At 37.2% G+C, this 16,474-nt stretch overlaps 1 protein-coding gene across 18 annotated transcripts in view; it reads left to right on the top strand.

Moving 5' to 3' along the window:
- Positions 1-16,474, top strand: part of EMSY (EMSY transcriptional repressor, BRCA2 interacting) — a 108,694-nt gene that overhangs the window by 4,315 nt on the left and 87,905 nt on the right. For 4 of the 18 annotated variants that reach the window (XM_034933404.3, XM_034933402.3, XM_063608224.1 and 1 more), the window contains exons 3-8: positions 3,841-3,940; positions 5,292-5,366; positions 6,726-6,767; positions 10,155-10,330; positions 11,903-12,055; positions 15,467-15,726. In XM_034933404.3, the coding sequence (XP_034789295.1) occupies positions 3,841-3,940; positions 5,292-5,366; positions 6,726-6,767; positions 10,155-10,330; positions 11,903-12,055; positions 15,467-15,726 (806 nt within the window). The remainder of the gene's footprint in view (positions 1-3,840; positions 3,941-5,291; positions 5,367-6,725; positions 6,768-10,154; positions 10,331-11,902; positions 12,056-15,466; positions 15,727-16,474) is intronic. The other 14 variants (XM_034933411.3, XM_034933403.3, XM_055094706.2 and 11 more) reach the window with 5 other exon arrangements.

The raw sequence follows: 16,474 nt of genomic DNA on the forward strand, positions 1-16,474 counted from the left end.
TTTGAATGGCTGATTTAATGGACCAAATTGAGGGCTTTATATAAATGGTTTGGCAAATCTTTCGTTTTTGGAATGTTCATATGTGTTTGTTATTTTATTCTACTTTTATATTAACACTGTGATAGAATTGCTTGAAAAATAATACCAGAAATTCAACTAAATTTGAGGTATGTGAGGATCTAAGGATACCCATCAAAATGGACATCAACAAATGTGAAGGAGGTTGGGAAGCTAATAGGGTTCTTTACAATGAGTGAATTTCTTGTGAAGAGGAGGAAGTGATGTGGATTCTATAGCTGTGGTAACTGTGTTCAGAGTCCCAGTTTTGTGTGTGTGAGGTTGCCATCTCTTGATTTTGTACATGACTTCTTAGACTTGAAATGTCAGAAATATTTGTTGTATTTCTTTAGTTAATTTTATTTTCTCTGAAGTAATGTCTTGATCATCATAAATTCCACAGGTCGCAAGTGTGAACTTCTTTTTCATTTTTCTCAAACTATTCCCTCACTTTGACCTCTTCATTTCTTTTTATGGCATTGCCATTCTCCTAAACATTTTGCAGGCTGCAAAATCTGACTGCCTTCTGTCATTACTTCCCACAATCAATCAATTACTGAGTCCTATCAAATAAAAACATTTTAGACTGGAAATAGAGGCTTTTCTCAGTCTGGCCACAAACTACTTTTCCATTTTTACCGTTCTCTATTCTCTTCCATGTGTGAACTAAAATCTTTAAAATAGTTATTTGGATATATTTCTTAGGTGCCTTGTTGGATTTTAATCACCTTGAGGATAGGGATTTTGTTTTGTTCCTAGAAATATTCTCCATGATACCTTGTAGCAGTAATGTTCAATTAGTAGTTTGGTTTGAGTTAGGGACTATCCAAGTACAGACATATTTTTACTGCCCTTAGTGTAAAACTCTCAAACATAGTTACTGACTGTTACTGGAAGTTACTGGAATAATATGAAACATTATCTGTTCTTTTACTCTATTTCTTTTGTACATTTGCTTTTTTTTTTTTTTCCCTGCCTGCCTGGCACACAATTCTCTTTCTGATTAAAGCTTCTGCTTCTACGCTAGATGATGTATTTCTCCTCTGCACTTAACTCCCTGAGGGCAGGATTAGCGCACCATTTGGTATATATAATGGGACTCAATACTGATCTGTTGAATAAAATATTTCATAAATGGGGGAAGGCATAAACATTTAGAGTATACTGCATTCTTGGTTATCCCTAGTGCTTTTTCTGGACTCTATTCTGGGTCCGATAAAAGCTGAAACATGTTTCCTGAAACTAAGTATTTCCTTCACTACTCTGAGCAGCAGAGCTTTGTCCTTCAAGAGTGACCACCACATTGAAATGTCTACATAGTATCCAACACAGGTTGAACATGCAGGATGTTTAAACTTAGGGTCATTTGGTTGGACCAGACATTCCTTTTTTTTTTTCCTTCTGAGACAGGGTCTTACTCTGTCACCCAGGCTGAAGTACAGTGGCATGAACATGGCTCACCACATCCTCAACCTCCCAGGCTCAAGTGATCCTCCTACCTCAGCCTCCTGAGTAGCTGGGACCACAGGCATGCACTACCACCCCCAGCTGATTTTTAAATTTTTTGTAGGGATGGGGTCTTGCCATGTTGCCCAGGCTGGTGTTGAACTCCTGAGCTCAAGCAATCCTCCTGCCTCGGCCTCCCAAAGAGCTGGGATTACAGGTGTGAGCCATGGTGCCTGGCCAGATTTTTTTTTTTTTTTTTAAGACAGGATCTCGCTCAGTTGCCCAGGCTGGAGTGTGGTGGCATGATCACAGCTCACTGCATCCTTGACTTCCTGGGCTCAAGTGATCCTCCCACGTCAGCCTCCTGAGAGGCTGGAACTACAGGTGTGTACCACCACACCCAGCTAATTTTTTGTATTTTTTTTGTACAGCCAGAGTTTTGCCATGTTGCCCAGACTGGTCTCGAACTCTTGGACTCAAGCAATCTGCCCACCTTGGCCTCCCAAAGTGCTGGGATGACAGGTGTAAGCCACCGTGCCTGGACCTGGCCAGACATTTCTATTTAATGTAAAAATATTTAAGGTAGGCAGCCCAGCCCAGTCTTCTATATAAAGCTTATTTTTGACAGAACTGTGAATAATATCAACTGAATGCGACTATTAGTTTATTATTGGTGTAGTACTTATTCTGTGGGCACTTCTTCATTATTTGGCTCACATTTTTTGAGTTTCTCTTGTGTGTCAGGTATTGGCAAATAGCAAATACTCATAACTTGACTATGAAAACAACTCTAGTTTGGACATTTATTTCCCTCCATTCTTGGTTTACTCAGATATATCTATTTCATAGTTAATGGTTTAAAACAACTGTTTTATTATTTCTTGCCTTTCTGTGGGTTGCTGGCCTTGTCTGAGTCCTTTCTGGTATTCAGTGGTAGCTTATATGGGGACTAGGCTCAGCTGAGGTAGCTGGACTCTCTCTTCATGTGGCTTTTCATTCTGGGCTTCTTCACAGCTTGGTGATCTCAAAGTTGGTTCCTAAAGAGCAAGGCTCTGTGTGCAAGTACTTAGCAAGCTTCTGTTTGCATCATGTTTGCTGTTGTTCCCTTGGCCAAAGCAAGTCATATGCCAAGACTGGAGTCAATGTGGGAGGGTACTACACAAGGGTAGTACACAAAGGCGACACTGAGAGCATGTATAGTTCATTGGAGGCCACTGGGGACTTTTGGTTTTATTTTTTAACGAGTCCTGGAGACTGACAGTTTTCTTTCTTTCTCTCTTTTTTTTTTTTTTTTTGAGACGGACTCTCTCTGTCGCCCAGGCTGGAGTGCAGTGGTGCCACCTCGGTTCACTGCAACCTCTGCCTCCTGGGTTCAAGCGATTCTTCTGTCTCAGCTTCCCAAGTAGCCAGGATGACAGGCGCCCACCACCATGCCCAGCTAAGTTTGTATTTTTAGTAGAGATGGGGTTTCTCCATGTTGGTCAGTCTGGTCTCGAACTCCCAACCTCAGGTGATCTGCCTGTCTCGGCTTCCCAAAGTGCTAGGATTACAGGCATGAGCCACTGCACCTGGCCTGACAGTTTTATTTCTTAATGGTTAATTCTGTGGAGAGAGTGAAATGAAGATGTCTAGTATTAGGATTCAGTATATTATGTCCTAGTTGCTGCAAGATCATTTCATGTTTATGTTTCCCAATTAGTCATTTTGATGATAGTTTTTATAGATGCAGAGGATCTTGCTTCTGGAGGGTACCTACAAAGTCCCTTCTAGGTAAGGAAACAGGTTTAGAGATGAGAAAAGACTTGCTGAATGTCACATAACTAATAAGTGGCAGTGCTGGAGTCAGAATATTTTGTTCCAATATTTTTTCCATTGCATACTATTTACAGTACTTTCAATTACACAGGAGGGAGGTAGAATATAGTTTGAATTCTTAGGCAAGCCTAAGGAATTATTTTAAGAGTTGATTAATGAAGATACCTTTTAGTAATGCTGAAAACATCTCAGCCTTGTTACATCAGTTGGTGCCTATTCCCAGTTGTTGGTATCATTTGTGTTATATGTTTTTTAGTGACAATGTGTGAAACAAAATATCTACTGTTAGATTTTTCTACCTAAACATTTTATATACATGACTTCTGTGAGGCAATGAAAAACAAAATATAAAATTATAAAAGTCACATTTTAATGTTATTAGATAAAATTTTTGAAAGGAATTTAAAACAATATTTGTATTTAATTATTTTTAGTTTTTTTTTGCCCTGAAGTTTCACTATACATAGCCATAGTATTAAAATATTAAAGGCCTATCTTGATAAAATAATTTTCTTCTTTTAGAATTGGAGGCATATGCTGGAGTTATCAGTGCACTTCGGGCACAGGGGGATCTCACCAAGGAAAAGAAAGATCTTCTTGGAGAACTATCAAAAGTTCTTAGGTAAATTATTGTAAATGTTTGTGAGACTCTAGAAATTTCATTTTGGGGGATTTTATTACTTATCACTCTCAAATTAAGTAACTGTCAAATTAAGTTGAAGAACAGAGGTGTTCAAATTGTTGGTGCTAAGAGACTCCATCCCAGTTGTGTGCTCTGTTACAGAAAATTGTATAATTTACCATTTATTGTGTAATCCAGAATGAATATAATCCAGAATGAAGAGCGTGCAAACTCTTCAGAAAGACTTGAAGGCAGTTTATCTTACTTTTAGCCCACCTGGGTAAGGGAGGTGCTTTTGACATAGGTGAAGGAAAGAAGAGCAGGAACTGGATATGATGATCTAGAGTGGCATTTGTTGGAGGGAAGAGGTGATGTGAGGAAGATGCCTTAATTTACATAAATGGGTAGTGATTATGTGGTCATGGCCTTAAACATAGTCTTTTTTAAGTGAAAATATGGAAGAGGCTCTTCCTGTTACTTAACATTAATATAGGGATGTTATTAAGCCAAATTCTCAATCTTACTGTCTTCATAGTTAACAATTTGTATTTGTTTGTTGTTTATATTTCTCATAAATTCTGTTTTGTAGCCTCTTAATTCTGTTTTGGTCCATATTAGAGATTTAGCTTAAATAGTATGGAATACAATTTGAAGAGTGGTATTCATTTTATTGAGTATTTATGAATGGAATGGGTATAACCTTTTAAAAAGTTGTTTACTATTATTAACTTTACATGTGTTTAATCAGGATTAATATAAGCACATTTTTACCATTGGTAACGTAATGTAGAAGATATGCAGCTAAAGTATTGAATAATAAAGGAATATTACCCTGGGGTTAAGTTGTATAGCATATAGCCATGGGAAACAGATTATCTTGCCACTCCATTTGTTTATTATATTCATTGAACATTAAATTATAGACTCCTAAGCCTTAGAAAAGACCTTAGAAAACTTTCTGGTAAGTGACAAAATCCTCTTCTCAGCAGTCACAATTAGGAAGCCATTCAGCATCTGTTTGCATGTTTAGATAGCAGGAAGCTCTGCTAATCTTACCCATGGTCTGACATTTCTGAGATTTGGAAGTAATACCTTGATATCAGGCTGAATTTGTCTTCTTATGATTTCTAATTTGCAACTAAATATTTCTTCAGTTACACAGAATTAGTATGAATCCTTTTCTAAGATGTTAAAGCATTTGAAGATATATATATTAGACTCCTGTCTATATCTTTTCACAAAGCAATCTTGTCCCCTTTCTCCCCCCAAAAATGTTGACTTAAACATTAATGAAAGTATAGAAAGAGCTGCCTGCTTGGCAGAGTTCTATAATGGCTATTTTTCTTCATAGCATCTCAACAGAACGCCACCGTGCTGAAGTTCGGAGAGCAGTAAACGATGAACGGTTAACAACAATTGCACATAAGTAAGCCATTAGTCGTACCATCCCTGATTTTTTATGACATAGTATAACACAGTTTTGAAACAGTCTTCCTATTGTGTAGCAGATTCCTGAGTCTTTTAAGTAACAATATCTCTATACTCAGGGATCCTGATCATAGCAGTAAAAGTGATATTAACTGTTTATTCAGTTGAGTTTTTTTTTGCATTTGGTTAGGCAAGCTTTAAGTACTCAGGTCAAATCCTGTTACAATGTAATCTCTGTCTAACTAAAAATCACCACAATTTAGCAGATGATTCACTTACTTGAGGCCAAGTTCAGTAACAAAGTATTGTGACCCCTAAAATTGAAAGCCCTTTAGAGGTTCTTTGTAATGGTATTTGATATGTTATTATCTTATAAATAGGCGTTGTAACTTTTTTGATATCTGACTCATTATTTCATGTGTTTTGAGATTCAGAAAAAAATGTAAAATTTGTGTTCTGTCTTTAAGAAATATGAATATAACATCTCTTAATTTATTTTTAAAAAGCCAAAAAAAAAAACGATTAAAGATTCTTACCAAATTGTTTTCTGATCATTATAACTATTTAAGAGGAGGGGTGGAGGGTGGTAGAGGATTGAGGGCAGGGATTAAGCCTTAATTGAGTATGTATGGAGACAGTGCCTCCTAAAGAATACAAAGGAACAGAAAGTAGCCTTTAAATGTTTGTACAAGATGATAAAACATTTCATAAAATATGTTATAGTATAATTCATTTGTTTTTTATTTTTATGTTTTAATGTTAAATAAAACTAAAGGGAAAAATTCAGTGCATTTCCATAATGTGATAACTTAAACATTGTATTTAAGTCAATTGGCAATATTTGAATTGACCCCAAAGAGCTTCATCTTGTGCTTCACTGTCCCTCATTTTACTTAACATAAAATGGGGTGCTACCTTTTCAACAACGTAGTTTGAAGGTTGAGCTGTTTATTCTGGAATTTTGAGATTCTTCAGTGGTAGGTATGCACTGTAGAAATTTGGGAATTTTCTATTAGAGACGTTTAGTAATCTAGTTGCTAGGCTAACATGGTTGAAACACTCAAATATTAGTCAATGTGTTCCTTCTTTAATTTGCTCTAAGCTTTTGAATTGGGGTGCTCTAGAAGTAATGGTAACTGCGCCTAGATTCTAATTTGAGAACTAGTAATAGGAAATTTATGTGCTAGAGAATAAAGTAGTAAACCTTAGCTTGCATTCAGAGGCACTTAGAAACAAATTAGTATTGTAGAAGCATTGGAAAGGTATTGTGGGGCAACTAGTTGTAAGTTGATGCATCAGTTTCATACTTAAAGGATAACATTTATTTAGTCTCCTTTTCCTTTTTTCCCCTTTAAAGAATGAATTTATCCTTATATTTGGGTGAAAGACCAAGTTACAGGTATGCAAATAGGTTATTATTATTTCAGGCTTTTTCTTGTATTTATTTCCAAATTGAAGCTCTCAATTATTCAGGGGCACATTATTCCATTTATGAATTAACCATGCCCCTTGCTTTCCTTCTCTTCCCCTCCTCCCCCTCCTAATACTGCCCACCCTTTAGCCATTTTGCTGCTTGGGAGTACCTCTAGTCAGAGGGTGGGAAGGGAGAGGAGGTGAAAATTTTAATTAGTCATTTTACTACTTGTTAGTTGTCCTGGAAAAGGTTTGGTGGAAGAATTTACAAGTATTTGCCAAAATATTTTTGGATAATATATGAGTTTCTTTAATCTATTTGACCTCTCCCTTTCCCTCCTCTCTCCATCAGCATGGATAATTGAGAGTTGGCTTTTATCTGCCTGTGTTTCCTCTTTTTTCTCTCCTTTCTGATTTCTTTAATACATAAATTTCATTTTTTTGAAAAGAGTTTACTTCAGTGTATAATTTTGAGCTTCTTAGGTTTTTCTGTATTCTTGTTTTAATATATTATTGTTTTAGTTGGATCAGATGTTTTATTTACTTGTTGAGCTCAAGGGGTCAGTGAGTGGGGATTGGTGAGGAAGGAATAGATCTCTCATTCTTTCCATCTCCTCTGCCCTCTTCCCCTCAGAAGTAGCAACAGAGCCTAGTTCCAAAGATTATCTATAGGAGGGCTTCATACTCCAAGCCTAGAAAAACAACTAAAGGAATGCGCCTGAACTGACTGCATTCCCTTTCTCCTCCCCTCCCCTCCCCCCACTCAAAATAGGAGTTAAGGCCTGAAGGAATGTGGTTGAAAGGTGATGAGAAAGCTGAGAAGATTGAGCACAAAGGAGGGGGAAACAAAAGGAGTGGGATATCTGGGATCAAAGAAAAGCCATTCTTGTGGCTTGAAACATAACACGTGTTTATTGTTTGGCACCAGGCCACTTATTAAGTAGTTTGATACTCTTAATTCAGTTTTTAATTATGTCAGAATGTTACAGTATTAACGCCTTGGATGTCAAGGAGCTTCGGATTTTTTAATTGGACCACTCTTGCCCATGTTGTCTCTAGATTCAGGAGAAAGTGTCTATCTGGAATTTTTGCTCTCTTAATCCTTTCCCCATCACTCAGACATTCACAGGATACTGGGTCAGTTTCTGTGTGAGGATGAGGATTTCTTACTGGTGCCTTATACACCAAAGGATATGTGGGCCAAGGTAGTTTCATTAGTATAATCTTAGATTTCTCAGAAAAGGGACTGGAGCAAGGTTTCCCCTGTCATACTTAGTATAAATAGAGAGACACTTTTATACTCACACTAAAGTATCTCAGTGAAGCCCTCCAGGAAGATGTTTAGTCTATAAAATCTAGTTTAGATAACTTGTGTAACTAATGCATATTTACACTTACATCTTCATTACTAAGCAAATAGGAATTTCTGATCTAATTCTAACATGATACTTAATTTTTCACTCAAAGTTTGAGCATGTTTGCATGAGTAGAAATTTGGAAGATTTATAGATCTTTCTAAAAGTTGCAGTTGTGTCTTTTGCACTGCAAGTTTTGTCTTTTCAGTAGCATATGTTCATGTGCTTCAAATTATTAATCTTCCATAATTTCTGCCACCACTTAAACAATGCACCAGGTAAGTGTAGATGTCACTTAATTTGTGTGGTAAACTCTCACCAAGCAAGCTTATTAGTGATATTATAATAAACTGATAGCAAAATAAAAGTAAGCCAAGAATATGCTGAATAGCTTTTAGAATTTTTTCCTCTAACAATGAGCTTTTCTGTTTCTTTCTTGTTTGTACCATTCTTTGTTTCAAAAGTAGCATCAACTTGGGGATTATATAATAACAAATTTGTGAGTGTTACTGAAGTTTTAGGAATTCCCCTTTCCTTTGTCTTAGGTAGGACTGTGTTAAACCATAAAGGAATTTACACATTTTCCACAGTAACCCAGCTGGATTCATCGGCTCTTAGAAATTCCTTTCTGAGCTGAACTTAAATCCTTAAATTGTAAAAGTGATTTATTCCATTCAATGAAAGTTGGTAGTAATTCAACAGCACTATCCAGTTGGTATACATCAAAGGCAAAACCCATTTGAAAAATTTTATACTTTCTACTTATCTGTCAAATAATTTCAGTAGTATGATTATGCTGGTCGAAGGAGACATTTATTAGTTGTGTGACCTTAGGCAAGTTATTTGATATCTCTGACTCAGTTTCCTCATCTGTAAAATGGAGGTAATAATACTACCAAATTCATAGGATTGAAGAGTTAATACATGTAATATGTTTAGAACAATCCTTGACGTAAGTGTTTAATGATAACTATCATCATTACTATCATTATTAGCATTATCATTTTTCCACTGCCCACTAACAAGGGCTTTATACTCTTATCTAAATCTGAGAATGGGTGGACATACAGAGTCTTAAACTCTAAGTTAGTTTGAAGAACCTATGGTTTCAAATGCAGAAATATTTCAGATTTAGTGTGAAGAGATTGATTATTTCTGAGTGAATTTAAACTTCAGCACTAATCATTAGTCAGGGTCTTTCATAGAGCCAAGTTAAGAGAAGTGATACAACTACGTTTTGATATTTCAACCTCTGGTTGGATTCTTGGAATAAAATTTGCTCCAGGAATTTAGGGTAGAGAAACTGAGAATGGTGTTTGCTTAGAGAGTTCAATTGTCTCAATTCCTTCTTAGAGTGAAGGGTGGTATAAATAAATAAAAGTAATGGTGCGTTTCTTCTAGTGTCGTTAGATCTAGTCTGTTTTTAACAGGAAGGATAATAACAATACATTGTCAGTGACACATACGGTTATATATACAGCACTCTTCTTTTCTACTTAGGCTCCCTCGTTTACTGCCTCAGTTTCCCTTGTTTGAAAGCCTTAGAACCTCTGGCCATGCAGGCAGTTAGATAATTTTCAAAAGGTTCAGTGAATTCCATCCTTAATTAAGGAAAATCTGACTTTTAAAATTATAAGTGCTTTTTACTTTCTTGTGTTAATTATAAAATTAACTTCTAAAAATTAGTTGAAATACTAGTTTTCATTAGTGATAGCAGATTTAAGTTAATGAAACCAAGGCCGATATTTATTTAGAAGGCATAGGAAGATTTCTTGTAGTTTCAGTTATGTTCATGATAAGATTCAGATTATAGAATAAACTGTGTAAGAACCTAAGTGTGTGACATTCCTTGAATTATAATTATTCATAATTTTGATCTTGCTTGCTTAAAATAAAGCCTCTCCTATTCACTCAGGGCACTTTTTATAATTTAAAAAGTTATATATGTTTGAGCATATATGTTTGATTTGTTTTTAGTGATTGAAAACCCTTGTAGCAGCGTTTTCTTTTTTGTTTAGTATGTCTGGACCTAATAGCTCTTCAGAATGGTCCATTGAAGGTCGTCGATTGGTACCACTGATGCCGCGGCTCGTTCCCCAAACCGCCTTTACTGTAACAGCTAATGCTGTTGCTAATGCAGCTATCCAGCATAATGCATCTCTTCCAGTGCCTGCAGAAACAGGAAGCAAGGAAGGTGAGTAGAAAAATATGCCTGTGTTAGAGATTACTTTTCTTAGAATCTTCAAGAAAATTTCAAGAAAAGTTGTCTTATTTTTCATCTACTTTTATTCTAGTGTTTAAAGGTTATGAAACATAGTAGGAAACTAATTCTGAAATTAGACTGCCAGGTTTTTAGTCTTAGACAAAATTTAGTCTCCCTTTTGTCGAAGGTGTGAATTATGTTAATCATCAAAATTGCAAAAACCTCGGAATGGATTTTTGATATCAGTGTGTCTTGTTAAAAATGAATAGAAGGCCTTAATGGATGACATTAGAAAATAAATAAGGTAACAGAAGTCATTTAGCTACTAAAAAATGATTCTGAACTGATAGCTTTAGAAAATAAAGCTGTTTTCATTTTCTGGAATCAGTGATATATGCTACCTCTTTGTTCTGGTTAATGAATGTGCTGAATCCATTCCCTGGCAGAAGGGTTTTATCATTATTTATCTAGTAATTGACACATGCTTTAAAAATCCTCCAATTCTCTAGAGGCCACCAAGAGTAATATTAAATTTGAGAGAGCATATTTGGATTGACTCAAGTAGTTTAGTTTGATGTTGCATGACAATGACCCTAAAAACAATGCATTTGTCAGGTTACTCTGGGGAATTGTCTTTGCTTACCTAGCAATGGCCATGGAACAGAGTAAGACACTTTTTTTATGCATGACAGGCTCTGTTTTAGGGTGAGAAAAGGTATATTTGGAGGAAGACAGTGTATAAACTTGGCCTCCATCGAGTTCTTCCATCTACTGACTCTCAGGTAGAGTGGAAAGAATACAGAGTTTCCACTAGTCAAATCCATGTTTGAATCTTAATTTGTCATTTCCTAGCTGTATGACCTCCAGCAAGTTTGAGCTTCTGTGAGCCTTGGGTTCCTCATCTTTAAAATGAGAATGTGATATTGTGAGAATTAGTGAAGATGTATGGAAAGGATTTAGTGTGTGGTACTCAATAAATGGTGCCTATAACCTATTCTTACTGTTGTTTAGCTGTATCCCTTCGTTGAATGATAGGTTGAAATATGATGTTGTCATTATTTTAGTTGAGTTGTTGTGCTGCTTGGATGGCAATGACTAGCGAGTTGATTTATAGAAAAGAACGTTTCCTTGATTGTTCCCTAGTGGCCACATTGGAAATTGCTAAGGTTAGGGAAAAATTATCCACCCATATCATTGGTGCTGCTATTAGTATTAAAAGGGAATACAAGTAAGTGCCTGTTGTCCCACTCCTGCCATGAGTGAAAATTATTTTCATTTTTTCTCAGTATAATTTTAAACTTTATTTCTTTGTAACTGTGTTTTTCTCCGTCAGCAATGTCACCTGTAGACAAGCTGTTAAATACTTGGGAAAAATCTATTTAAGTGATAATTTTCAGGAAAGGTTATTAATGCCTTTTAATCTGTGGACCTAATACCTAGTACTGGCCTCTGACTTCTGATCACATGAAAATGTTAAAATTGGCCTGCAATAAAAATAATTTTTTTGTATGCCTGGACAGTTTTGGTGAAAGTTAACAGCAAACTTTTTTATCGTTCCTTCAGTAGTGGTTTGCTATTCCTACACAAGTACCACGTCAACCCCAACCTCTACCCCTGTTCCAAGTGGCAGCATAGCAACGGTTAAGTCTCCAAGACCTGCCAGTCCTGCCTCCAATGTAGTTGTCTTGCCAAGTGGAAGTACTGTTTATGTCAAAAGTAAGTGATATTCTCAGTGTTATCAGGGCCTTCTTGGCTAAATGCTGCAGTCTAGGCTCTGATTAGACCTGCCTTCCTGGATTAAATCATTGGTCCACTAGCTGTTAGTAGGTTAGTTTTTGAAGATTTTAAAGAATTCCTTTCTTTACATATGACTAGGTATATATTGCTTTTTTAATCAGTTCTGGGGTTTCAGAAGTGACTTCATTTTCATTGTCTGTGGGTAATCTGCCTTTGAACTGTGTTATCCTTAAGAATTCACTTTTTTGATTGTCATGAAATAGAAATGTTGTGAATAGAAACTGAAGGAATGTGCTTATGTAATTTATTCAATATTTCTCCTATAATTTTAATCTTTGTAGTATTTTCTTAGATTATTTTATATAATGTATTATCCAGCTGTTATATTCAGTGAAACATTCTAGAGAGCCTATCTTTATTTCTAATTGACTGTAATTTTTGAAGTTTCTTTTGTTTGTAGTTTTTAATTCCTTGATTCTACCCTATGAAGCAGTTTGGTGTCCTGTTCATTTTTTTTTCATTTTTTTGTTTTTAATTTCTGTTAAGACAATGTTGCTTTATATATACATTTTGTAATTTATAAAGAAAAGGGGCCGGGCACGGTGGCTCACGCGTGTAATCCTAGCACTTTGGGAGGCCGAGGCGGGCGAATCATCTGAGGTCAGGAGTTCAAGACCAGCCTGGCCAACCTGACGAAACCTCGTCTCTACTAAAAATACAACAACAGCAAAAAGTTAGCTGGGCGTGGTGACACATGCCTGTAGTCCCAGCTACTCGGGAGGCCGAGACAGGAAAATTGCTTGAACCCGGGAGGCAGAGGTTGCAGTGAGCCGAGATTGCGCCACTGCACTCCACCCTGGGCGACAGAGCAAGACTCTGTCTCAAAAAAAAGAAAAAAAAAAAAGAAAAGTGGTTGATTTGGCTCACGATTCTGCTGGTTGGAAAGTCCAAGTTTGGGTGAGGATCTTATGCCGCTTCAACTCATGGCAGAAAGTGGAAAGAGAGCAGGTGTATGCAGAGAGATCCCATGGTGAGAGAGGAAGTGAGAGACAGAAACTGAGGAAGCCAGAATCTTTTTAAATTTTATTTTTTGCTTTGTTTTTCCTGTCAACTGGAGGTGATTAATATTTGATTTTCATTTTTCTCAATATAGTTATAAACTTGATTTCTTTGTAACTTAGAGGTAAAGTTTGCTGTTTTAGACAGGAACAATTCTAGGTCTTTGTCGGCCCTGTTTAAATTAAAAGTTAAAAAATTGAAGGTGTAGGGGTTATATTTTATTACTAATTTCATGAGTCATGCTATATAATTGTTTATGTCTGCTCTGCAGAGATTTTCTATGTTAACTTGCTGTGTTTCATGTTTCTCACTTGATTTTTAAAAAGTCTACAAAAACAGTTGAGGCTTTAGTTCATAAAGAAAAAACGCAGAATCTAGGACTATTAATTAAATTTATATCTGATTTCTGCGGATTTAGCCAAGGTGGTCTTTTAAAGTAACTGTAGAGACCTACTTTTTGATCATTTTTAAAACACTAGGCTGGAGCCGGGCTCAGTGGCTCACGCCTGTAATCCCAGCACTTTGGGAGGCTGAGGTGGGTGGATCAGTTGAGGTCAGGCGTTCGAGACTAACCTGGCCAACATGGTGAAACTCTATCTCTACTAAAAATATAAAAACTAGTCAGGTGTGGTGGCAGGTGCCTGTAATCCGAGCTATTTGGGAGGCTGAGACAGGAGAATCACTTGAACCTGGGAGGCAGAGGTTGCAGTGAGCTGAGATCGTGCCATGCACTCTAGCCTGGGCAACAGAGTGAGCCTCCATCTTAAAAGAAAAGAAAAGAAAAGAAAACACTAGGCCAGGCATGGTGGCTCATGCCTGTAATCCCAGCACTTTGGGAGGCCGAGGCGAGCAGATCACCTGAGGTCAGGAGTTTGAGACTAGCCTTGCAAACATGGTGAAACCCCATCTCTACTAAAAATACAAAAAATTAGCCAGGTGTGGTGGCAGGTGCCTGTAATCCCAGCTACTTGGGAGGCTGAGGCAGGAGAATCACTTGAATCTGGGAGACGGAGGTTGTGGTGAGCTGAGATCGCACCACTGCACTCCAGCCTGGGCAACAGTGTGAGACTCCATCTCATAAATAAATAAATAAATAAATAAGTAAAATACTGAAAGTGCATCTCAAACATGAAGAAACTATTTCATATAATATGTAGTTTTAAGTAACAGGAAGATTATTGCTTTATACTCAGAAGTCATACCAACAACATTAGTTTGAGATGTAATTGTTTATTTACCTAACTTTGTATGTGCAAGGCACTATACTGGGGAAACAAACCAATAAGACTTAGTCATTACCCTCTGGGAGCCCCTTACTAATGGGAGATATGTAGACAATCACATTGCCATCTGGTAAGTGGTACAGCTTAGGGGAGAGGTGGATTAGCTTTGCTTAGAGGAATAAGGGAAAGCTTCACTAAGGAGATGGCTTGTAGGATGATGATTGCAGAATGATGAAGAGGTCATTGATGTTAGGTGGTATTCCCCAAGGAACAATAGTATATGGATACTCAGAGATGGATAGAATGTGGTTAAGGTGGCTTTGGGGAATGGTTAGCAGTTCAGAATCCCAAGATTATAGGGGTACATGGGGTTGGATGTAACAGGTATTGTGTTCTTGGAAAGATATGGAGTCTTGAATGATATGGTAATGATGTTGTGCCTCATCTTGTAGGGAGATAAAAACTACTAAAGGATTTTAGGCAGTGCATAGGCATGATGAGATGTGAAATTTTGCAACTAGTAGTAGGATTGAGGGTAGATAGAAGTGGACAGACTGGAAGCATGGACATCTTTTAGGTGATTGTTGCTAAGATACAGGCAGGAGATAAGAAGGCCCGACATGACCATAGGTTTAAAGAAAGGAGGGAAGGCCAGGCACGGTGGCTCACGCCTGTAATCCCAGCACTTTGGGAGGCCAAGGCGGGTGGATCACCTGAGGTCAGGAGGTCAAGACCAGCCTGGGCCAACATGGTGAAACCCTGCCTCTACTGAAAATATAAAAATTAGCTGACTGTAGTGGCGGGCATATGTAATCCCAGCTACTTGGGAGGCTGAGGCAGGAGAATCGCTTGAGCCTGGGAGGCAGAGGTTGCAGTGAGCTGAGATCACACCACTGCACTCCAGCCTGGGCGACAGAGTGAGACTTTGTCTTAAAAGAAAGGAGGGAAGGCATTCAGAGACCACTTCTCTGAGGGAGGATTGATAGAACTTATTGGCTAATGGCTTAAGACAGAGAGAGGACAAGGATGATATAAAGATTTTAAAAATAAAGTGTATAATGCAAGATTAGTTTGGTATACATATAGCAGTATTGTCATTGCCCTTCAGGTGTAAGCTGTTCAGATGAAGATGAAAAACCCAGAAAACGAAGGCGAACAAACTCTTCCAGCTCCTCTCCTGTTGTTCTAAAGGAAGTTCCAAAGGCCGTTGTTCCAGTCTCAAAGACGATCACTGTGCCTGTGAGTGGTAGTCCCAAGATGAGCAACATCATGCAGAGCATTGCCAACTCCTTACCACCCCACATGTCTCCTGTAAAAATAACCTTCACTAAACCATCAACACAGACAACAAACACAACAACACAGAAGGTATGTGGTGGAGGGAGTCTCTGCCTGCCAATTGTTTCTTTCAGACGGTATGATTCAGATGTAATAAACATGCACTGAGTGCTTACTATGTGCTTGGCATTATGCTGGGGATGTTCACATCTTTTACTTTGTTTAATTCTCCAGATAAGGCTTTGGGATAGGTATTATTATTTCAGTTTTGCAGATGAGGCTTTGCGATGTTAAATGACTTGCATAATATGACACAGCCGAATCTCTTCTAAGAATTATGCTCTATTTTATAGTTGTAATCCTATTTGGAAAAAATTTAAAATAGAAAAAAATTTTAACCTATATTTGTATGACCTTCCCTGTAGCAACTCAGGTTTTAATTTGCCAAAGTAGTAAAGTTGTCAGGTGTTTCATAGAAGAAAGGAAGGATATAATTAAGTGAATAACTTTTGTTATCTTCTTTTTAAATTCTTTGTATGCTGTTATTAATTCATTCCTAAACTCTTCTCTAAATATGTTGAAGTCATTATTATTTTGTCAGTTTCATGTTTTTAGACCCCTCTGTCTTCCCACACTGATCTGGATGGACCATAATGGCTCTCTAGGCTTGTTGTACACCTATATTTCTGGGATCTCTCTTTAACCATCATTCTGATCTTCTTTGTTAGTTTCTTTGCTTATTTTGCCAGAGCATATCCTCCAGTAGCTACCTGGTGTATGGGTGGATGGAAAGTAAATTTTTGGGGACCTTGCATGGTAGACTGCAAATTTCTTTATT

This window comes from Pan paniscus, chromosome 9 (genome assembly GCF_029289425.2).
Source record: "Pan paniscus chromosome 9, NHGRI_mPanPan1-v2.0_pri, whole genome shotgun sequence".
NCBI classification, from domain to species: domain Eukaryota; kingdom Metazoa; phylum Chordata; class Mammalia; order Primates; family Hominidae; genus Pan; species Pan paniscus.